At 49.4% G+C, this 23,293-nt stretch overlaps 1 protein-coding gene and 1 long non-coding RNA gene across 9 annotated transcripts in view; one reads left to right on the top strand and one right to left on the bottom strand.

Annotated features, from left to right (window-relative positions):
* The window catches only part of LOC120094325 (uncharacterized), a 52,313-nt gene extending 31,479 nt beyond the window's left edge, over positions 1-20,834 (top strand). Inside the window, exons 3-4 of the long non-coding RNA XR_010054348.1 lie at positions 13,324-18,001; positions 20,597-20,834. This is a non-coding gene — a long non-coding RNA (uncharacterized LOC120094325). The remainder of the gene's footprint in view (positions 1-13,323; positions 18,002-20,596) is intronic.
* Kirrel3 (kirre like nephrin family adhesion molecule 3) overlaps positions 1-23,293 on the bottom strand; it is a 539,837-nt gene that overhangs the window by 73,705 nt on the left and 442,839 nt on the right. For all 8 annotated transcript variants that reach the window (XM_039081393.2, XM_039081392.2, XM_039081396.2 and 5 more), the window contains 2 exon segments: positions 18,753-18,902; positions 13,333-13,482 (listed from right to left, as the gene is read on the bottom strand). In XM_039081393.2, coding sequence (XP_038937321.1) covers positions 13,333-13,482; positions 18,753-18,902 — 300 coding nt within the window.

The following is a 23,293-nucleotide window of genomic DNA, read 5'->3' as shown; positions in this document are numbered from 1 at the left end:
GATCCCCCCCCTTTCCCATTTTATGAAGGCGTGAAAGCAACTTTCATCCAGGGCAAACTCACTTTGAGTTGTCTTTTCCTGGGCTGGTGGATGTGGTTCTACACTCTTACGAGGCTGGGCAGTGAGCCACAGTTTCCAAGCAGCCCATGTTAGTGAAGGCATGCGACGGTTACTCTACAGTGCACCATGTGGCTAAGCAAGGTTGTTTGCAGCTCAGGCGTATTAAATGCATTTTTAGCAGATGAAGGAGTTTATTGACAAGTGGCTTCATCTATACAAAACCAACCATGCTTCTATCCTAGCAATGAACAGTTTGAAAATGGGGTGGAGAAAATAATTTTATAATACCCAAAGGGACAGAATACTTAGGAATGTATTTGACAAAAGACTCTCTTGGATATCAAAATTCATGGATGGTCATGTCCATTATATGAAATGACATGATATTCATATGTATCCTGTGTCTATTCTCTGTAGGTCACTCATCATGCTGGATGAACTGTAAACACCAGGTGGACACCCATTACACTGTATTATTTAGGGAAAAAGGTCAAGAAAAAAAAGCCTGTATACAGATGCAATAATTTCAGATATTTTGTGGATGCAGAACCCTGAGAGGCAGACTCTGGCCTCAATTGATCCATCTGTAAAATGGGTTACCTCCAGTATCCTAGTGACTGTGTGTGGGAGGAAGTGAGCAGAGGGGGATGGAAATGGTGTATTTGGGTTAGGGCAGAGCCAGCTTTTCTGGAGAAGGTGCATGGCCCTCACCCTTCTCCCTTCTTATCACCACCATCACCAGGTGCCATCTGCATGATCTCCCAGCCTTTACTGACCTATTTACATATGGGAAGATCTTCCTTTAGATAAACATTTGACTGCTTGGTGAAGATGCAGGTTAGTTAGTCAGTTTTGTTAGGCTGTAGGGCTCAGTTGTTTACTCTGGTGAGAAGTGGGCAGCTGTGTGAGTTTCCCAGGCCTGTGAAATATCTGCTCCACATAGCCAGGGCAGCAGTCAAGACCTGAGAGGTGTGGCAAGAAGAGAGGAAAGCAGCCATCAATGGGATTCAATGGGACAGAAGGCTGATAGGGTGGCCTGGTTTGCAGGTGCATTGTGGGACAGGGACTGCCAAGGAAGGGCTTTCTAGAACCCTTGGTTAACCGTCCAGGATAAAACTCTGACTCTGTGGGCCCCGAGATGCCGTGAGAGTTGTGGAAGGCTTCTCCAGCTCCTGGAGGCTGGATGGACTCCTAGCCACCTTCCACGATTTCGTGTAGGAGTCGGGCAGCTGTGAGTCTGCATACCATTTGGAGAGGACCGGTTTAGATTCTGGTTCCTTAGCTTTCTTCTGTGAGCTTGGGCATGGTAATGGACCTCTCTGGTGACACAGGTCTGCCTAATGGAGTTGGCAAGAGGGCATGGGAATGCTCGAATGTGAACTAATGGGGCACAGAGGAACTAACTGGAGTTGTCTTTTTTTCCTCCACTCAGAGACAGCTGATATTCTGCCTCTTCTGTGGACAGATGATGTGCTCAGGGCAGCTGCCTGAGGTCTAGGAGCAACAGATTTGGGGATGGAGGCTCAAAGCTAGGTCCTATCGCTATCCTTATCAGCAATCTGCTCTGATGGTCAGAACTTCCTGTGAGTGGAGGCCAGTGTCTTAAGCATGGCTATCCTAACTCTGATGATGCTGCCACCCCTACTCTGACGCATTGTCACGTCCTGTACCATCCCGGCATATCCTGATGTGCGCCTTGATGCACTCAGTTACCACTGCACCAAGTCTAGCTTGCCTTTCAGCGAGCAGAGACGCCCTTCCCACTCCACATTAAGCCGCACATGATACTGTCCAAGCTTGGAGTCTCATGGAATCCCTCCAGGAAGGTGTCTGTGTTTCACCACCATCGTCTGGACCCTTTTCCTATGCTCTTTGGATGCAGAGTTATTTTCGAGGTTGGTGTGCAAGGCATGAGGGTGACATCACCAAGGTCATTTCAGGCTCTGATCCACATCTTGACATCCCCGTGGCACATCAAGATCTTGTTACCAGGCTTACAGGCTCCACAGGGCTTGGCTGTTACTCAATGACTTCTGCTGTCTGTGACTCCCCTTGCAACAAGGCTACCACCCTGGAGGTAGTGCCTTGTCTTTACATTTTCTCTGACTTTTGGTCTGCACTGGTATTCCACTGGTGGGGGGGGTCTGTCTGTAGAGCCATGGCACCCTGGGCTGGGTGGTGGAGACACTGGATAGAGGGGGATTCTTGCTATGACTCTAGGTTTTCTTTGCATTTTTTCTCCCACAGGACAGCCCCCCAATTCCTGGAGCTCTGTCCTGGAATAAGATTCTCGTATCTGTGGATAAGTTCATTTCGTCCCTGTAAGAAACAGTCATGTGGGAAACTCGGTGTCTGCTTCAATATTCCAAGAGACAGAGCGCTTACCACTTCACTAAGCTCAGACTCTCAGTGTTAATTGCTATGATAAAACACAGCCTGCCCAGCCTGGCTCCGCTCTTGAGCTCCATGAAATAAATCTATTTTCCTTCTTCAAATATTTGAGAGGGAGCTACTCCCTGTCAAGTCTTCTCTGAAGCAACTTAAAGTTCCCCACTTAATTTTTTCCCCCATTTTTGTCATGTGTGTTTACATGTGTGTGGGCACATGTGTGTCTGGGTATAGAGACTCATGGGTGTGTATGCAAATGGAGGCCAGAGGTTGATGTCAGAAATTGGTCTAGATCTCTCTGCTCTCCTATCATATTCAACGAGGCAGGGCCTCTCAATCAAACCCAGAGCTCACAGATATGGCTAGTCTTACTAGCCAATTTGCTGTGGGGACTCCCCTGCCTCTACTTTCCAAGGCTGGAGTTACAGATGAAAGGCTATCCTCACTCAGCATTTACGTGGGTCCTGGGGATCAGACCTCTGGTCCTTGCATCTGCACAGCAAGCACTTAACCACTGAGACATCTTCCCAGCCCCTTCCCCTCTTCATTTAAACGTGTATTTAGTATATACCTTGTCATTAAATATCTGAACCAAGGACTGGGTGTGTGTCTATCAGGATATACTGACCTCTCAGCACTTCCTGCAGTTTTTATGGGTCTACTCTCGGGGTGATGACAGTTCTTCTGATGCCCCTAGGTCAGTGTATCAGAGTAAATGGCTGAAGGTTGGATGTGGAGGGACACCTGAGAGCCTGCTAAGGATCTGCAGTGTTGGTACTGTGCTGGAGCAGAATAGAGAATTCCTGGTTGTGTTGGCCATCTCCAGAGCCTGTAGCGATGGTAGGAGGAAGGTAGCTTCAGGGGCTGTACCGATTCCTGGTAAAGGCATCATAGACACCCATACGCACATGCTGGACCAACCGAAGCAACACAGTGACAAAACTGTGACCATTCTCACTCCAGAAGCAGCAAGACACGTTAAAAAATGTTTTATATGCACCTCATGTTTCTGTATGTGAATTGTGTGCAAGCCTGGATTCTGTAGAGACCAGAAGAGGGCGCCACATCCCCTGGAACTGGAGTTACTAGGGTTGTAGGCTGCCCCGTAGATTTTAGGAATGGAGCCTGGGTCCTCTACAAGAACACGCGCGTTCATAGCCACTGAGCTGTCTCTCCGCTCACAGCCATCTTCTTTCTACATAAAATTAATGACTGGATGCTGGAGAGTTGGCTCAGTTGGTAAAGGGTCCTGGGTAGGCTCAAGGACCTGAGATCAGATTTCTAGAAACCACCTAAACAGCTGGGCATGGACGTCTGTAAGTGCAGCTCTGGGTTTGGAGAATGGGAGAATGAAGAAACAGATGGACCCCTGGAAGCTCATAGTTAGCCACCTTAATTAAGTTGGGGAGGGAGTACAAGTTCAGCGAGAGACCCTGCCTCAAAAAAAAAAATCTGGAGAGGGATGGAGCAAGACACTCAGCGTTGACCTCTGGCTTCTGCATGCAGCTACATACATATGCACATATGCACATCTGCATTCCCCCTCCAGCCATTCTCCCTGAGAAAGACAAAGAAAACCTAATATTGTCTGGACCTGGCTTCTGGCCACAGGGCATGGCGTGCCCTGCCTCGGTTGTGTTTTGGCTTATGTGAAGTGGTGGGTGACGTCCCCCATGGGTTGGGACCCCACCCACCGCCCCGGGTCCCCACTCACCTTGTCTATGACCTCTATGAGTGTGCTCCTAGAGTGGGGTGCAAGGATGTGTAACTTTACCGTTAAACCTTTCCTAAAGCCCCACCTTCCCTCAGCCCACTGGCCGCCGGGGAAAGGCTTCTGTTGAACGGCGTTTTCCTTTCTCATTTCATGCTGTAATGGGGATTCATGGCCAGTTTTAAATCCATAATTTGCCATGAAAGCCTCATCTCAGGCCTGGGCTGAGGTCAGAGCAGAGCAATGATGAGCTATTTTTAGCCCTTGGAGGGCTCCCTGTCCAACTCAGTCTTTCTAGACTCACCCTGGGCTGGCTCAGAGTCTCAGGGCTGACACCAGGATACCAGGATGGGAAAGGGATGATTCATTCATGTGTGGCATGGTATTCCTGATCCACTCCTATCTGCAGTGTCTCTTTCTCTGCGTTTCATTTGTCATTGGGGGGAAATCAATAGAGAAGCAGACTCAAGCTGATGAACTGGCGTTCTATCGGCCCCTTTCGTCTCTGGTGCTGACAAAGGGTAAGAGCTAATATCTTTGTCACCTCACAAGAATCAGTCTACTTTCCAGCAGTGACTTATCTCCTTGATCAACATTTGCACGCTTTTTCCTAGCTGCACTCTTATTCTCCGGGTGCAGGGACACTTATGTACCTGCGTGTGTATATCAATGCATTAGTTCAGAGACCAAGGTGTCTATGTGTATGGTTATGGGTGCATAAGCAGGAGTCCATTCAACTGGCCAGTAGTTATCTGGATGTCCTGAACAAGAAACCTAGCAGGGTACCAGGACAGAGGTAACTCTCTTGTTTGTGCTTCCTGATACTGGGAGCTTATCTAGATATTGGAAGCTAACCCCACGAAAGGTAGGATGGACCAGGGTTTTCTGCAGGCAGTTGGTCCCTGAAGGTTGCACAGGGAAGCCACAGAGCTGCTGGCCTTACACTGAATACAGACACCCGAGGATTTGGTCTTGACTTTTGCAGATCTCTGTGGTGTGACATTTGCTGAGTAGGTGAGCGTGCTCTGCACGGCTCAGGGTCATGCTTGACTAAAACTGCGGAAGGATATATTATCCTTGCTCTTAGGAGCCAGGGAAGAGGGACTCAGGGAACAATACCCTTTGTGTGGACCCCCAAATCACGAATGGTTATGGGAAAGCCATGGGTAAGCTGTGAGGTGGATTTCCATGTCACCTTTTCAAGCTCCCCGGTAAAACCAGGGAGCAGGTGGCCAGAGCTGTAAAATACCATGGTCCTGTATCTCATGTCAGGCAGAAGCAGGGCTAGGGATAGCAATGTGATTTTGAGTCCCAGGCTGGACCTCCTGTTCTAGTGTGAACCTGGAGAGTTGCCACTGCTCTGGGTATGGTCACATCACACTTTAGGGGCATGCCCTGGTGGGCTTCAGTCCCCTGGAGGTGGAGGTGGGAACACTGGGGTGGGCAGATGCAAAGTATTAAGACTGTGGGGCCTTAGGCAGGAGACTGAGTGCCTTTGTGTGTGCAGCAGATCCTAACTACACTCCTAAGGACCTTCCTGCTTTCCCATGCCCTGGTTTTGAAAGCCCAAGAAGCTGAGGGAGGTCCGTTTGGGATGTCACCTCCAGCTTTAAATAGTGAGACTCTGAATAGGTCATATTAGGCTTCGAGGCCACTTGGTAAGTACAGGCCTGGTCCTGGCTTCCCAGCTCTTGAAGATTAGCCTGTCTGCCTCTGCCAACTATCCCGTGTGTAGTCAAAGAATGGAAGCTTCAAGTTGACTCAACCCCTGATGGCTCCCCAGGTCTCCCAGAGCCTTGGGAGTGGATTAATTCTCTGATAACTTTTTCATTTTTCTCTGTGTTAGATGGCCCAAGCTAGGGAGGGGCCCCATATCCAAAGAGGTGGAAATGACAAGTGCTACAGGGCAGAGCGACCCAACCCTGCACCGTGTAAACCAGAAGTGCCCTTATCTTTCCTGGCCCCCTTAAGTGTGGTGCAGATACTCAGGGTGGCACAGAACCCGACTCTGACCCCAGAGACCACGGTCTCGAACTCCTGAGCCTGAGACTTTGAATTTAGAAGAGAGGTGCTTCAGTCAGTCAGTTTGGCAACTCCATAGCTTTTAGACATGTTCACTTTGTCACCTGAGGGGGCTGGTAGGAGAGTTGCACCAGGAAAGAAGAGGGTGGGTAATGGCTAAAAGAGAGGGAATGGGGGGATACTGGGGGTGGTCTGGACCACCCGGAAGGGCACAGTAGGAGAGGGAAGGACCTGGTGTCCGGCGGAGCATACAGGAGATGGTGTAGACTACTGAGGCTGCCTCCCATATGGAGCTTGGGAAGATAAGGATTTTTTTTTGTGGGATTTTTTTTCCCTCACTCTCCTCTCCCATCTCTGGCTTGTTTGCTGCACCTATTCGGGAGTGATTGAGGGTAATGAATGTGGCAGGAAACAGGCACACAGCCCAAATGAGATACAGCACCTAAGACCAGGCCACAGCCCGGGCTAAACAGACTTAATAAGGAGATAAAGAATCAATTCTGCTTGTCTTCCCTGCATGTGCCTGGGAGGGACCTCGGGGAATCCAGCTTCCTGCCTGCTGTTTCTGTGAACAAGCTTCTCTAGGCCGGAAGCTGGTGCTCTGGGAAGGAGGGTTGGTGCCGGTGATTCTGGGCATTGAACAGTAATAGCAGCAATAGAACTAGATAATGTAATAACAGACATATGCTTTCATGTCTTGCTGTGCATCAGGCAGTATTTTGAGACGTGCGTGCATATGCTGTCTCGTTAAGTCGTTCTTGTCACCCTGAAGGCACTGTGGTTATATCTCCCACTTCATATGCAGGCACAGGGCAGCTGAGTAACTTGATCAAAGGCTACGCGACTGGTAGAGGAATGCAGCCAGGCTCTAAGTGCAGGCAGTTTGGTTTGCAGAGTCTGGGCTCCAAACCATGAGAGGGTATAGTGCCTCTCCAAATATTATCCAACATATCACGCCACATCACATCACACCACAACATACCACGCCATGCCATGCCACACAATACTACCCAACAGAACACTAGGTATCACAACACCACACTGCACAACCAAACGCCACATGACACCATGTCATTCTACCATGAGCACCACACCATTTGATACTACGCCATTCAAAACCACATGCCGTCGTACTACACACTACCACACCATATAGGGCTACACCATTCAACACCATATCACACCACACACTATCACACCACAAAACACGATACCACACAACGCCAACATGACCATAACCATACAACATCACCTGATAAAACACAATGTCATACAATACCATACAATACAATACAGTGTCTCAGAACCTCATACCATACACACATATAACATCATACCACATAATATTACTCAGCCACACAACATGATGCCCTAGAACACCGTGACACAATATACCATATAACTTTCATGTGAGCTTGGCACTACTATCTGCTCACACTATCCTTCCTCTAGCTGTCCCCACACCCTCTTGCTTCAATTGCCATAATAAATATTCACTGAGCATTCAGTGTGTATTTCCAGGCCAGATATGAAGATTGCTAGATGCTCCTGTTAGGCTTCATGTTAGAAGCAGACAGAAAAGAAGTCACTCTCAATATAACATGTTGTTGCCATGGAGCCTACAGACGGCAGAAGAAACACAGGGGACAAGAGTCAGACTATGGGATCCTCAGGCGTGATCTTCCTAGAAGAGGTGATGCCTAAAGCCAATCTTGTCAGACGGGCAGTATTTAACTGAGGGAAGATGCAGGAAGGGTTGTAGGAGGGGCTTGAGGCAGGCTCTGAAGCACCATGAACAAAGCAGGTGTTTGGGGACAAGGGGTAGTGGATAATACTGGGGAGGAGGAAGATGGCATACTTCGGGGAACTTGTGGGCTATGGCAGGGATTCTGGGTTCTGTTGTACAGACATAAATCCTCCCTACTTCTTTAAAATGTTTCAACTTTCCCTATATATGTATCATTTGGTGTCAAGTAGCTCAGGGTGGGTTTGGTCCAACCAGTACCTAGATTCAGGACCACCTAGAAGCCAGAGCTCTTCTGCACCGTATCCGTTCTACATCCCTGATCGAAAGTGCTCAAGTTAAGTCACAGCTCCTCTTTGCAGCCTTCTATTGTTTCGGAATTAAGAACTGAGTGCTTGTGATGGCTCATCTTCATTGCCAACTTGACTGGATTTGGAATCATTTAGGAGTCACACCTCTGGGTATGTGTGTAAGAGTGTTTCTAGACAGAATTAATGGAGGAGGAAAGACTTAGCATGAATGCAGGTGGCACCATCCAACTTGGATGGTGGACCAGACAATAAAAGGAATAAAAAGAAAAGGAAAACTGAGCATCGACATTCATCCCTCTCTCTGCTTCTGATCCCTGCTGGTATGAAGAAACCTGGCTGGTGACACTCACACCTTGGACTAAACTGGTCCCATCTGCCGTGCCTTATCCCCGTAAGCTCTGGGCTAGAACAAATCCTCTCTGAGTTAGGCTGCTTCTGTCTGTCATTTTGTCACAACAGCAAGAGGTAACTAATTCAGAATTGCTGCCCGTTCTGTGGGAGAACAAGTTAGGCGCGTATCAGTTTGCGCTCTCTCTGTCTGGGGCTTGACGTCATTGTAAATGATTGTCCTCTTTATTTTCATTGGCTCAGTCTCCATATTAGAGTATTCGTGTTTGGTTAGGAGACCTGACTATTAGCGGGAACCTCAAAGACAGCAGAGTCAACATTAGACTGGGCCAGGAGGAAGAGGACAGGAGGAGAACATTGGCCCGGGCAGAGGCCCTTTAATAACAAGCTGACACCCAACCTCTTCTTCTCCCTGGAATCCTCCCTCTTCAACTCTGCTCTTTCTTTTACATGGCATTTATTACCTGGAAACATTATAATGACACAGTTCACTTGCTGAATCTGGTGGCCATTTGCCAGCTGCTTTGTACCCGCCTAAATGCAAGCTTTACCAGGCCAGAGATGGCTCTGTCTTCCACTTACTGAGGAGTCTTGAACGACTAGAAATGAAAAGCACTCAGGACACATTTCATGATCAAATCCACGGTCTCCACATCCTAAGTCTTTGCTACCCGAGTCTTTTGGAAAGATCAAGTGTAACGTGCGCCACAGTCCTGACCCTGAAGCTCCTGAACATGGTTAGAGTGTAGGTACTGTTGTGCATACATTGGTACACTGCTTTAAAATGGACGGAGTGCCACGCACTGTTTTGTTAGGTGGCACTCTCTCTCCTCATCGAGGGTTCCTCCCCCAAAGGGTTCCTACTGTTCCGTAGCTCTACACATGTATGCGTGGGTCTTGTGTTGTCTATCTAAGCCACCGATTCTCAACCAAACCCTGTGACCCTTTGATACGGTAAATTATTTTCTTTGATACTTTGTAACTGTGATTTTTGCTACTGTTATGAATCATGAGGTAAATATCCGAATGCAAGATATCTGACATGTGAAAGGGTCGTTTGACCCCCTCCTCCCCACCCCCCAAACGGTCATGACTCATAGACTGAGAACTGCTGATCTAAGCCAAGCTCCTGCAGAGATGGCAAAGGGAGGCCTAGCCCAAGGTCTGATGGGACTTTCTGAGGTCCTGCTTCCCAGCTTCAAGGTGGTCTGCTGTCTACAGCATCACAAAGCGTTACCTTCTCGGCCTCAGGCACCACTCAGATCTTGGCTCCAGTGGGGAATGGCCCATTTTCCTAAAATAGTTGGTGCGGCATACTGGACTCCTCTGACTGGAGATGAGGCCTTTTGGGAGCTGAATAATTCTTAGATACTGTTTAGTCATCACTTCGTATTCCACAGGCCAAGAAACTGGGACCCAGAGAGGCTGACACACCGCTGACTTGAAGTCTGAGGTTCTTTCCTGGATGGAAAGACTACCTGAATTGATGTGTGTCTGGAAAGATCTTGGTGCTGACATTGGCTGAGTCAAGGATTCCCCCATGGATTTCTGGGGAAACTCAAGCCAACTATAACCAGAGTTATATAGCTTTCTAGTCTGGGGTGGTCGACTTCATAGGTGCAATTTACTCCCCCACCTTCCTCTCATTCTCTGGCTCCTTTCTCCTCTGCCTCCCAGGGAAGCAAAAGCTCTGCTCAGTCACTTCTTGCCTGATTACATCTGAGTGCTGCAAACACAACGCTAATTAATGTGTCTGTGACTCTAGGCTTGGCTGCTGGGCTGGTCCCCATTTCCTTCCCGAGCAAGGCAGGCTTGGAGAGCTGGCCCCCTGGCTTCTTTGAGCACACTGCCGGCAGATGCATATTTTAACAGTGCACATCTGCTGGCTATATAATCTCTCGTATTTGCCCTCCTCACTTGGCGCTTTGATGGAAGACCTCCGGGGGACTCCCCGTGTTCCAGCCAGAATGTTTGCTTTGCGATTTTGCCGGAATACCATCTGATTCTGCCCTCACATCTTCTGCAGGTTCTAATCAAGCTCTTACTTTATTTAATTAAAAATCTATCTCAGGCAAATACAGAGTAAATTAGGAAGCTCTCCTATTCCTGGAACACAGGGAGAGCTTCCGTCCTCAGGGAGCTTGGCCCAGACACTTTCCTGGGCCAAGGTGTCAGAGCATAGCAAGTAGGGGGTCTTGGCTGGTTGGGAAGGAAAGAAGCTTTAACCTTAAGAGTCCTAAACAATCAGGTCAGGAACCCTTTCCAGTGGCAAAGTTGGCTACCAGCTAGGGGTGGTAGGAGGGGAGCCCTGCAGGACCAGGAGCCTAGAGAGGCTCTGCAAGACTGGGAGCCACCCTCAGATTCCCCGGGGTGGGGTAGTGGGAACTGTCCAGAAATAGCCGAGAGGTTCTGAATGTGGAGCCTGACAGCCTCTCCCCCACAATCCCCCAAATCCAGCTTGCTTAGGAGGATGACTGATGTAAGGAGATGCTACATGGACCTTCCTTTGCATCTGCAGGAATTCTCTCGGAGTACCCAGATGGGCCCTTGCCATTCAGTCTTCTAGCTGACCTCTCGGCTTGAAGAAATATCTCAACCACACCAACCCAGCTCTGTGCCCTAGGCACAGTGCCAGGCGGGCCAAGGCTTTGACAGACACCCAGAGAAGAATGAATGTCTTTTAGAGGTGACCCCAAAACAAATTTGGGTCTGTTCACATTGAATCCCGAGGCCCTGTTCTCAGAAGGCTGGCTTTTCACCAGGAGGACAGATGACATTCTGCTGGCATTTGGGACCAGAAGACTGGGCAAAGAGCGTTGGTCTGGAGCTAGGAAATGTTGATTTTAAATGTTAATTATAAGCTGCGTGACCACCGCCTGTGCACGCCTTTGCATCCCCGAGTCTCCCCAAAAGTTTATCAGCAAAGCACATGCAATAGTATGAGTTTCAGCCCAGTGTACTTTGTTGATTAACTGAGATAACAGGGAGTGAGGAGGCTTAAATGGCCAGGCTTGGCTGGTGAGTCTTCTATAGCTGTAGGACAAGGTAGTGTTCTGTTTTAGCCCCTGCACGGCATCCTAGGAATGGATAGCACTTAGGTCCTCTCTTTTCAGAGGTCTCTGGCAGCCTCATGGAGGGTATGGAGGAGCAGAGGAAGGTTTTCTGAGAAGAACTGAGTGGTCCCTGAAGGTGAACATCCTTCAGCTTCCAATGGCAGACCTGTTCTGCTAGTTTGTAGCAACAGTCAAACCAGGAAGACATACCTGGTCTTCCCCTTCTCCTCTGTCAGCCCTACCATGTGTGTGTATGGCAACCCTTTCTCAATTTAGCCCCCTCTCAAGGGGGAAAAGAAAATGGCGACTGTTCTCTGTAGTGTCCTTGTCTCTCCCATAAAGCATGCCCTACTTCACCCCATCTCCCAACCCCTCTGCTCCACAAAGGGCCTTTCCACCCCCTTCTTGCCAGGCAGAGCTGGCTCCCGGCTTGGAGGTGGGTGAGGCTCTGAAGCTGCCTCTCTCAGCTTTGGCTCAGGCCGAGCTGCTAAATGGTCCTCTGTGGCCTGTCTGCCATTGCACTTGCAATCATGCACCCCTTGTGTTTAGCTGTGTAGATCTGAAGATAACCCGACACGCTCTTAAATATTTCATCTCAGAGCACGAGCAGCATCCCAGATGCCGACTCTGTCATCAGAGCTCCACAGAGGCTGCCAGGAGGCAGCCAAGGCCAGGTTGGGGCTTCTCTCTGTGGCCTGCCCAGGTCCTATCCACATGGACTTGCAACCTTAGGGGCCAGGGAGGTGGGACAAAGAGCTCAGGCAGGGAGACCCTGGTCTAGGCCTTCTGCTTTTCTGAGCCTCAGTTTCTCACTGGAGTAACAATCTCTGACCCAGTCTGGACAAGCTTTGAGAGCTGCTGGGAGCTGCCTTACAACTATGATTGATTGTCACTTATGTGAAAGGACAGTTTTCCTGCAGCCCTCTCTTCTCTGGAAAACATGGTTAGAGGAAGGAGGTGACAGGGCTGAACTCTTAACCAGAATTGGGAAGCTTAAGGCATCACTGAACAAGTCCCCACCTTATCACATCTTCTGGCAGATCTTCCCTAAAGGGGGAATGGGGACCTCTTCAGGAGGATTATCCCAGGGACATTTGAAGGAACAAGAAGGCCAAGGTGAAAAATTGTAAGGATAAGGACATGAAATGAAATCTCCTTGGAACGACCTAAGAACCAGGACTCCGAGGGGACCGGGGTGGTTAGCCTCTAGAACAAGGGTCTTTGGTGACACTTATGCACACTGAAGACATGGAGGACCAGACTTGAGGATCATTCTTAGGAGGGGGTCAGGACATACAGAGCTTTTGTGGCCCCTTTGGTGGTTAGCTCTGGAGGAAAGGTCTTGCAGATTCTGTCACCTTCTTTTCCAGGCAGGTACGGCTGCAGTAGGCCTGGTCTCGTTTACACTGCACAGCACCTAGGACCCTCATCTACTCCCCAGGGTGCAGCCAAATACACGGGGCAGGACAATAATAGGCTGCAGGCAACATGATCTCCTAAGACGGGGGACTTGTACCTGTTCCCTTTGGATGGGAAGAGGGAGAAGAAGGCAGAAGTAGGTGGAGCCAAATGGAATGACATCCAAAGGAGAGCCTCCCATGACGAGCTTTGTAGAAGGACCCTCCAGTAGCTGAACCCTTGGTGTTTCCCAGAGTCCGTGTGCGATCCCTGTATGCTTGTGTGCAGGTGACTTACCCAGGACTGTAAGGCGTGCAGGGCGGGACCGGATGGCAGCCTGGATGGCCTGGCACTCGTACACAGCATCGTCCTGCAGCTCAGCCCTCAGGATCTTCAGGTGATGCTCTCCTGAGAGGTGGTTCCCCACCACCAGGTACTGGGGGTAGCCTGGGGAGAAAGCAGAGAGCTGTGAGAGATCCAGGGGGCATTTGGAGATGGTGTGGCCCCTTAGACAGAATGGCCTTTTAAAAGAAATCTCTCTTGCAAAAGGAAATAGACATCTAGTGGACAGTGACTCAGGCAGAGGCCTTCCTGTCTGACTTCTTCCCTTCTGCCTAAGAAAGATCTTTCTGGAAGGTTGGCTAGGGTGTCTGATGCCTGGCCTGGGCAGAGCTGACCTCAGGTATCTCCCTCCATGTGCTGCTATCAGATCTCAACCTTCAGGTCCTTTTCTTAAACCTTTTACTTTATGGACGGCTCCCACGGTTTCCTCTGTTTGCTTGTGTATTGCTAATTTATCTCATGGGCTAAAATGATTGTGCCTTCAGAGGGAAAAGAGAACAGTAACACTTCCTTTCCTAGCTCAGGGGGAACTGGGGTGGGTACCAGTGACAAAGTGGCCCTTGCTCAGGCCTTGGATCTCAGTGAAACCCAACATAAAAGCAAGAATTTCCCAGCACGTGTGTGTGTGTGTGTGTGTGTGTGTGTGTGTGTGTATGTGTGTGTGTGTGCTTGTGTGCATGTGTGTCGTGTGTGTGTGTGCGTGTGTGTCTTGTGTATGTGTGTGTGTGTGGTGTGTGTTATGTGGTGTGTGTGTGTATGTGTGTGTGTGTGCTTGTGTGCGTGTGTGTCATGTGTGTGTGTGCGTATGTGTCTTGTGTATGTGTGTGTGTGTGTGGTGTGTTATGTGGTGTGTGTGTGTGTGTGTGTGTTGGTGGTTCTAAGTTCTAAGGAAAATGGGAGAAGTCAGAGTTAGAGACAAAAGCATGCTGAGCAGGCAGGCATGGCTATGGGGTATTGGCTCTGGGAAGATGCTATCCACATTCAGTAGTGTTTGCTAATGTGATGCAGAGAGGGGAGGGGGAGGAGAGGGGGTAAGGAGGGAGAGTGAATCTGAGATTCACAAATAAAAGAGAAAGCAAGAGAAAAACAGAAGAAAAAGGGATGAGGGATTTATTTACTTGGAAGGGGTCAAGAGTGACTTCGGCAGGGAAGTTTTGTCCCAGGAATCTAAGAGGACAGGCCATCTAGGAAAGCTGGACACCATACACCATGCAGCATACCTTCCCATTTCTGGGCATTCCCACCTCCCATCTCCAAACCCCAGGGCCTGATTAAGCACTTAGGAGGCACTCAGGACACTTAGGAATTTGGGGCCTCAGTACATACACACTGGTGATGAATAATAGATAAGTAAAAGTTTGAAGACGATGAATCATTCAGCAGCTGCTGCGGCCAGCAGGCTGAATGCAAACACTGACTGCAGCCGTGGCCATAGACAGGCCTTTGCTCTTTCTGTGGTCTTTGGCCCTAAGCCTCTTCGTTTGTCCTATCAGGGTGTTATCCTTCTACCCCCTCACCTGAGACCTTCTCTCCTCACAACCCTTGCACTATGGGGTTATGCATGGGCTCCTTCTTTTGGGTCTGCCCTGGTTACCTTCTCTCCTCAGACCCCGCTCTGGATAAGCTAAGGGTGGATGAGGGATGGGACAGGCTGGGTGACTGTACCAGGACCCATCAGTGCCCATCCTTGGTCGTTGAAGTAGGGATCCATGGTCTTCTGTAGGCTTGCCAGCATGTTCTGTGGGCTCTTCAACAACTGAGTCCATGCTGTCCTCATCATGACACTAAAGGACCCTGCCCTCAGCAGGGCCTTCCAAAACTGATGCCAAGGATCAGCTGTACCCAAGGAGGACCCTGCCTACCCATCTCCCACATTCCTGCCTTCTGATGGGCAAAGGGAATAAGCCGAAGCAGGTGAAGCTGGGCCCGGCCAACTGCTGCTGGCCTCTGTGTTGCTGCCCTCCAGCCCAGCCCCCGTCCTGCTGTTCTGCAATTAGGTCTGTCCCCGCAGGCATCTTGGATGGAACTGTGGGTTTTTGTTGTTGTTGTTGTCTTACAAGCCATCAGCAGCAGGATTTCACTCTCATGAGTTGTGGAAAACATCAGTGATAGTTTTGTTTGTATTTGCCTAATTAGGCAGGGAGCTGCGATGCTATCTCAAGGACTGGCAGCTTCTTCGGAAAACACACACAGGAAGGAGCACAGCTGCGGAGGAATCTGTAGCTCTGTCCATGGTATCCTCGGAGGAGGCAGAGATTCAGAGCCTCTAGGTTCTAGACGTGGTGGGTAGGTTCAAACTCCAGCTCATCTCTTCCTTGCTCTGTTACCTGGAGCTTTAGCGCCATTGTGTCTCAGCTTCCTTATCAGCAAGGTAGGGGGCTCATAGGTGAAAATTACAGCAGGATAATCTATATAAGCCGGCTTTGAACTTATGTCCATTTCACACTAACCTCCCCGAGCGCTAAAGTTACAGGTATCAGCTACCACGTCTAGCCTACCCTCTCTCTATACATGCTAATTTAAATCCAAATGATGGCAGGGCAAAGGGGATGGCTCAGTGGGTAGAACGCTTGCTGTGCAAGCATGAGGATCTGTGTTCAGACCCTTAGCACCCCCAAAGTTGGGCATGGTGGTATTAGGGGTAAGGAACAGAGACTAGTAGATCCCAGGGGCTTACCGTCCAGTCAGCATAGCCAACTGGTGAGCTCTGGGTTGAGTGAGAGAAGCCGTCTCAAAAAATAGGTAGAGACTGAAGAAAACACCTAACATGGACTGCTGGCCTGTTCTATAAAGGTGATTTGAATGGAGATGCTTCCCTAGGCTCAGCAAGAGTAGCACTAATGGGGGGTGTGGCCTTGTTAGAGTAAGTGTGGTTTTATTGGAGGAAGTGTGCTGCTGGGGGTAGGCTTTGAGGTTTCAAATGCTCTTCCTGCTGCCTGAGGATCCAGATGTGGAACTCTCAGCTCCTTCTCCACACCATGTCTACCTTTATGCTGCCATGCTTCCCACCGTGATGCTACTGGACCAAACCTCTGAAACCGTAAGCCAACCCTAGCTAAGTGCTTTCATTTGTCAGAGCTGCTGTGGTCATGGTGTCTCTTTACAACCATAGAAGCCCCAAGACAATATACATGGGTACACTTACCTATACAACATGCATACATGCATATCACACACACACACACACACACACACACACACACACACACACACACACACACAGAGAGAGAGAGAGAGAGAGAGAGAGAGAGAGAGAGAGAGAGAGAGAGAACAAATGGTAGGGAGGTAGAAAGAGGTGCCTGTCCTAGGAAGGGAGCAGACAGGTTCTCAACCAATTAGACTGTTAGATAGTTGAGTCAATTTATTTTTCTTCAACTGTTTACTCTGTAGCATTTTCAATTAAAGGGAGTTGTAATCTTTCCCTCCCTTTGGACTTCAATCATAGATTTATGAGACATCTGAGAAGTGCTTTTTAGGAGAAAAATGCTCTGTTTGCACCTGAGAATGTGCTGGCAAACATTTTCTTTCTGGTGTCTCAACCTTGGTGACCAGAAAGACACCAATGTGTCAGTGAGAGACTCACGTCTGGTATACTGAGTGGGGCAACACAGTTAAAATGGAAGAGGACAGAGCCACAGCAACAGGAAGTCCTGTGACACTAGCCCTCAGTTTCCCTCTTATGCACTCACCAAATCTTTGCTGACTTCAGCTGTGTTCCATTCTGACCCTTTTGTACCAGGCCAGCAAGGGGTAGGTATGGAACCTGTGAGAATCTGCCATTATGGTCAGGATGGAGTTTTTGTGGGTAGATGATTAAATGCTCAAGCCAGGCCCAAGCCACTTTCATGCTTCCCACTATGATGATACTGGCCTAAACCTCCGAAACTGTGAGCCAACCCCAGATATTTCTCAAGAGCCTGAGCTTATGGGTGCCACAGCAGAGCGTTTAGGACCTGTCTTCCTCAGAGTCTGAGTCAGGATGGAGAGGAAGCCAGGTCAGGACATGGGTCAACTTGTCTTTAGCACCAGCACCCAGATCCTGAATCCTAGAGAACCAGGAATGGAACCTCAGATCAGAAATACAATTATCTGTGCCTTGATGTCAATTCTATGATCTGTTCTTAGTGACCTGGGACCTCCACTTGGTCACTGACCTGATGAGACAAGGTCCCGACAAGAGGCTGATAACCATTGACAGTCCTCATGGCTCATGGCTGTCTGGAGCATAAGCAACTCTCATTTGGGAAGATTGTTGCCTTCCCCCATCTCTCCAGGGTACCAGAGCTGAGCATCTCTGAAGCTGGCTGGCTCCCATAACACTTAAACTCTATGGCAGCACAGTATATTTTGGAGATATTCTCGGGTATTTTATCTCTGCTCAGCTGGGCTGCAGCATTAGGCCCGTGACTGCTATTGACCACCACCATAATGTTTCAATATACATTTTTTTTGGCAAGACATAACTCATACTTTAAAATATTAATTTCCCAGCCCTGCGGTGTTTCCGAGTGCACTTCGATTTTTATTTTCCTGCAGCTGTACAGTGTGAACGAGGTAAAAGTACTTCCCAGTTGAATGCATACGTCTCATCCATTCTCTACCCCTCGACGTTCCCAGATGGCAGGTGAGTGACACCCGGATCCATCCTTCTGAATTTCATCATGCATTTCAGCCCAGCAATCGGCCCCTTGCTTGCCCAGCTCAGGGTTGAGTAATGACAGAATGGTCAAGCGACATGGAGTGGCTGTTGTTTTTTAATGCCCCGGGGAAAGGGTAGCTTGGCAAGGTGTTTGGATGAGCTTCTGAAATAGCCATGCAGAATAGATACCAAATGATACCGCCTGGCATAAACTACAGGGTTGACGTGCCAGTCAGTAGCAGCTGCAGGAGGCCCCCATGGTGCAGCTTGCCTGGGTGGCTGAACGAGGTTGGCAGTTAATGTAAACCCTTCCTGTCTTTTCTTCCTATCATGAGATGAATCCTGGGAGAAGCGGATTTTCTTGTGAGTTTTCAGTTCATTGACTCTCTCCTTGGGTGGGAAGCTGGCTCATGCCTTGATAAACGAGGATTCATTTTGGGCCAAGAAACGGGAGCACATGATGTTTGGAAATCAGACATCATGGGGATCACAGTGGCTTTGGAATGAATTCTGTTCTAGGTCTAGGACCGGCTATCAGAGTGGGAATCAGTGCTCATAGCCAGAGGCACCTAGGATCCTAGGGGGACCAAGGCCTTTGCTGTCAGGAGAGTTGTAGAGCTGGCTGGGGATTTGAGGCCCAAATGGAGTGTGGAGCTTCATAGTAGAACAGATAGGGTGAGGCAGCGTAGGTACTGAGCCCTTTTCTGTGTGGGCAGGGGAGTCTGGAAGTACTCACTTGAGAGGTCTCTGCCTACACCTAGAGCCAAGCCATCTTTGATCCACAGGACGAAGCCATCATATTCAGGGATGGCACACAGCAGAGTCACTGGTTGTCCTGACACCACCACTTGGTCCTGGGGTTGCTGGCTGAAGGAGTAGACTTGACCTGGGGAGGGAGAAGCACAGTGGTCAGTCAGAGAGGACCGCAATGCCCTTTCACGGGACAGCAGAGCCAGGCTGTCCCAAGAACCCAACTAGAGCCGAGTTCCCTCTTCAGGCGCTGGTTTGAGACTCCAGCCCCTCTCTTATCTGACTCCAGTGATGACCCTTCTGGATGAATCTCAGCCACCATGGGACATGCCACCTCCCTCTTTCATGTTCAACTCCCACCTAATTTCACTTGCTCAGGAGTCATACAGTTCTAGTTCAACCTGGCAATCCAGGCAATCGGTGGCTAGTATAGGGCCTTATAGCCATCCCTACCTAGAGTCTTCTTCCTTCCTTCTTTTTTAAAGGTTTACTTATTTTATTTATATAAGTACACTGTCACTGTCTTCAGACACACCAGGAGCAGGCATCAGATCCCATTACAGATGGTTGTGAGCCACCATGTGGTTGCTGGAAATTGAACTCAGGACCTCCGGAAGAGCAGGCAGTGCTCTTAACCACTGAGCCATCGCTCCAGCCCCCTTCTTTTGTTTTCCAAGGTTGGCTCTTACAGTCAGTCTCCCCCTTGGGAATCTCTTGGAAGCCCACGCCTCTCACTCACACCTCAACGCAAGATGCCACAACGGTTGAAGTTATTGGCTCATATTTTATTAAACAAATAGCTTGTTGCACAGGTGAGATGCCAGACTCTGTGCATCTTTAAGCATCAGCTCATGAATTTTCTCATTGTGTTAGCGGCATAGCCACAGTGGGCGCTGCCTCTACATGGAGAGGCTGGCACAAGTATGGGACTAAGGAGAGTAGCACTGAGCTGACTCAGTACTTCCAGTGCTGGGTGTACTGCCTGGGGGTACTATGCTAACAGCACTCCTCAGAGCATCAGCAGTCAGCTCTGCAGGACTGGGAACCGAAGTGTTTGTCAGTGGCTATCTGTGGCAGGTTGGGGACTGTCTCATTGTGTCTCTGAGGCTTGTTCTCATTTGCTGACCTGGGCTCCATGCAGCTCCCAAAGCATGGGCTCAGGGAAAGTAGAGAGCTAATGTGGTCTGTGTTCTTGACGAAGAGTGGGCAGTGGGTCACTGATGGTCTGAGATGACTACAGTCAGTATTTTTCCATATGCCCCTCTCTTAGAGACAGTGTAATGCTTCGGGGCAGGAAAAAAAAATCACCATTTTGTAACAAAGAAGCCAGGATCAGAGAGACATGGCAACAAGATCAGAGTCACACAGATAGTGAGTGGCGGAACTGCGGCTGGAGTGGGGTTGACTTGAATTTTGAACCCTCAGTTTGTTCCCACCTCAACCCTGAAGACACAGATGTTCTGTGGGAGGGAAAAGAACATGGCAGTCAGCTGCTGCCTCCTTCCCACAGCACCACAGATGAACTGGACTTGGATTACCTTCCCACACAAGATGGCAGGCATAGGGAAAATGAGGTGCAGGGTAGGGCTGGGGTTCCTACAGCAACAGAGAGTGGGGGCAGCAGGCAGGCCTGGAGTTCACAGCCTGGTGGGATCTTAGCAACCTCTCTGAGGAGTCTCATTAAAAGTAAAATTGGCCTGGAATTGTGGGAGTAAGACTTTTTATTCTGATTTGAGCTTTGCAAATTAGATTACGGGAGGATATTTTAATCAGCTCTGGGTAGTGAGCTTTTTCCTTACTCTGTCTCTTCATGTTTTCTGTTGCAATTAGGTTCTTGCTGACACCAAAACAAGAAGGAAGAAAAGACAAGACAAAAGAGGAAGAGGAGTGAAGGGAAGAGCCATAAAGCAGTGGTTCATACAGGGAGAAGGGAGAGAGGAGGAGGAAGATGGGAAGAGGGAGATGGGAGGAGGGAGATGGAGGAGGGAGATGGGAGGAGGGAGAGAGGAGGAGGAAGATGAGAGGAGGGAGATGGGAGGAGGGAGAGAGGAGGAGGGAGATGGGAGGAGGGAGAGAGGAGGAGGGGGAGAGGAGGAGGGAAATGGGAGGAGGGAGAGAGGAGGAGGGGGAGAGGAGGAGGGAAATGGGAGGAGGGAGATGGGAGGAGGGAGGTGGAGGAGGGAGATGGGAGGAGGGAGATGGGAGGAGGGAGAGAGGAGGAGGGAGAGAGGAGGAGGGAGATGAGAGGAGGGAGAGAGGAGGAGGGGGAGAGGAGGAGGGAAATGGGAGGAGGGAGATGGGAGGAGGGAGATGGAGCAGGGAGATGGGAGGAGGGAGATGGGAGGAGGGAGAGAGGAGGAGGGAGAGAGGAGGAGGGAGATGAGAGGAGGGAGAGAGGAGGAGGGGGAGAGGAGGAGGGAAATGGGAGGAGGGAGATGGGAGGAGGGAGATGGAGGAGGGAGATGGGAGGAGGGAGATGGGAGGAGGGAGAGAGGAGGAGGGAGAGAGGAGGAGGGAGATGGGAGGAGGGAGAGAGGAGGAGGGAGATGGGAGGAGGGAGAGAGGAGGAGGGAGAAGGGGAAGGGGTGGAAGACAAGAGGGAAGAAGAGAGGAGGAAAGGATGGGGAGTCGGAAGGAAAGGGAATGGGGAGGAGGGAGAAGAAAAGAAGAGTGGTTAGGAGGAGGAATAGGGAGGAGAAGTGGAGGGGAGGGAAGAAAGGAGGAGGAAAAAGAGGGGGAGAGAGCAAAGAGGAGGAGAAGTAGATGAGGATGGGAAAATAAGGAGAGGAAGACGAGGAGGGGGCAGGGCGACACCTTTTCTGTTCCTGTTCTAATCTTTTATCCTGGAATCTTTCGAAAGGACAGTGTCAAGGCGGTTCCAGTAGCAGCCAGTGCTCCTGTGATCAGAGAGAATTATCAGGTTGTCAGCCAGGGGCTAAAGAGACTGTAATGAAAAAGCCCTGAAGGAAGTGGTGCCTGGACTTCCAAATGTCCCTTATTAGGAGCTTCAGCAGGAGGTAACTGTCCATTCTTCACACCCCATTCTTTTTATGCTTGGTAGGAGAAGGAGGCACTGTTGGAAATGCTTGGAACATCCATTTCTGGAGACAAGGGTGAGTCCTGGATGCTCATCGTGAAAATCAGGAGAACTGGATGGTGCAGGACCCTGGGAGGAGAGGTCAGTGACATCACTGTGGAGGCGGGGTTAACTCTGAGTACTCACAAGACCACGATGGAAGGTGGTGGCTCAGAACCAGGAGTTGGAGCAGGTGCAAGATCCTCCTGGAAACACCAGGAAACAAAGCCCGACAGGGCAGAGAGAACTGCCTAGGTGCAGTTCTGATGGGGGCTACTTTGGGCTTTAGTCACCACTGTTTATGTTTTTAGATCCACTTGGATTTTCTGTGGAAAACATGTTTCTGGGGATAGGGAGGGCACAGAGTTCTCAAAACCATCTGAAATATATGATTTGAAATTTATTCTGGGGTAGGAGCTGAGTTCCCCCAACCAACAGCCCTTCTTTTCTGTCCGATTTTAATATTCTCATGCTATGTTCAGACCACTAAAATTACTTTGCCTACAGGGTTTCCCTCACAGCATAGGCTATGGTTGTTTCTCTTGATAAATGACGAGATAGTTAAACGAGCTATTATGAAGACACAACAACTTAGATTGCAGAAACAAGCCAGAACAGGACTGAGGATTTTGTTTCTGCCCGTGACATTTCAGAAGGTTAGAAGGAGCTGTGCAGGCTGCAGGAGAAAAAGTATTAATGGAAATTATCCTGTGGTGAACCCTGAATGTTACAGGATCCATTTGCCAGGTGAGATGTGCCCCCTGAACATTAGTGGCATGATGGTTGTAAGGGCAACCAACTGCCTTCTGACTAGGTTTGAGGCCCACTCCAAAGAAGGAAAATTCCCCTGATCCTGTAAACCTGATACTGATAACCAGTAAAGCCCTCGACAAAGGAGGAGCCCATGGCCATAGGCTCCAGGAAGGGAGCTATTTAAATGGGCAAGGTGTCAAACCTCCTTCTAAATCTTCACACAGACTTCAACCTTTGCTTTTAATGTTGGTCAGAGAAGTTTCTTTTGTGCAGCCGCCGGCAGCTAACGCAGACTTGTAACTGATCAGAGTGTTGAGAATAAGTGACTGCTGTGTGTCCATCCACAGATGACATCCGTCATCTTCCATCCCCACTCTGTAAGGCGCATGGAACAGAAAGAATGTTAGAGCCGGAGGATGGGGAGTAGTACTGGGAAATGCTGCCTTCTGCATCTGGCGTGAGCAGCACACTCGTGAACTCATTACAGCTATGGTTACTTGCACAAGAACTATACAAGATCGAGCCACGATATCAGTCAACATTCCAGCTCATGGCACTAACTGGACTCAGTAGACTGTGTGTGTGTGTGTGTGTGTGTGTGTGTGTGTGTGTGTGTGTGTGTGTGTGTATGAGAGAGAGAGAGAGAGAGAGAGAGAGAGAGAGAGAGAGAGAGAGAGAGAGAGAGACACGGGGACATG

Source organism: Rattus norvegicus, chromosome 8 (genome assembly GCF_036323735.1).
Source record: "Rattus norvegicus strain BN/NHsdMcwi chromosome 8, GRCr8, whole genome shotgun sequence".
NCBI lineage: Eukaryota > Metazoa > Chordata > Mammalia > Rodentia > Muridae > Rattus > Rattus norvegicus.
This window is presented reverse-complemented; position numbering and strand designations above follow the sequence as displayed.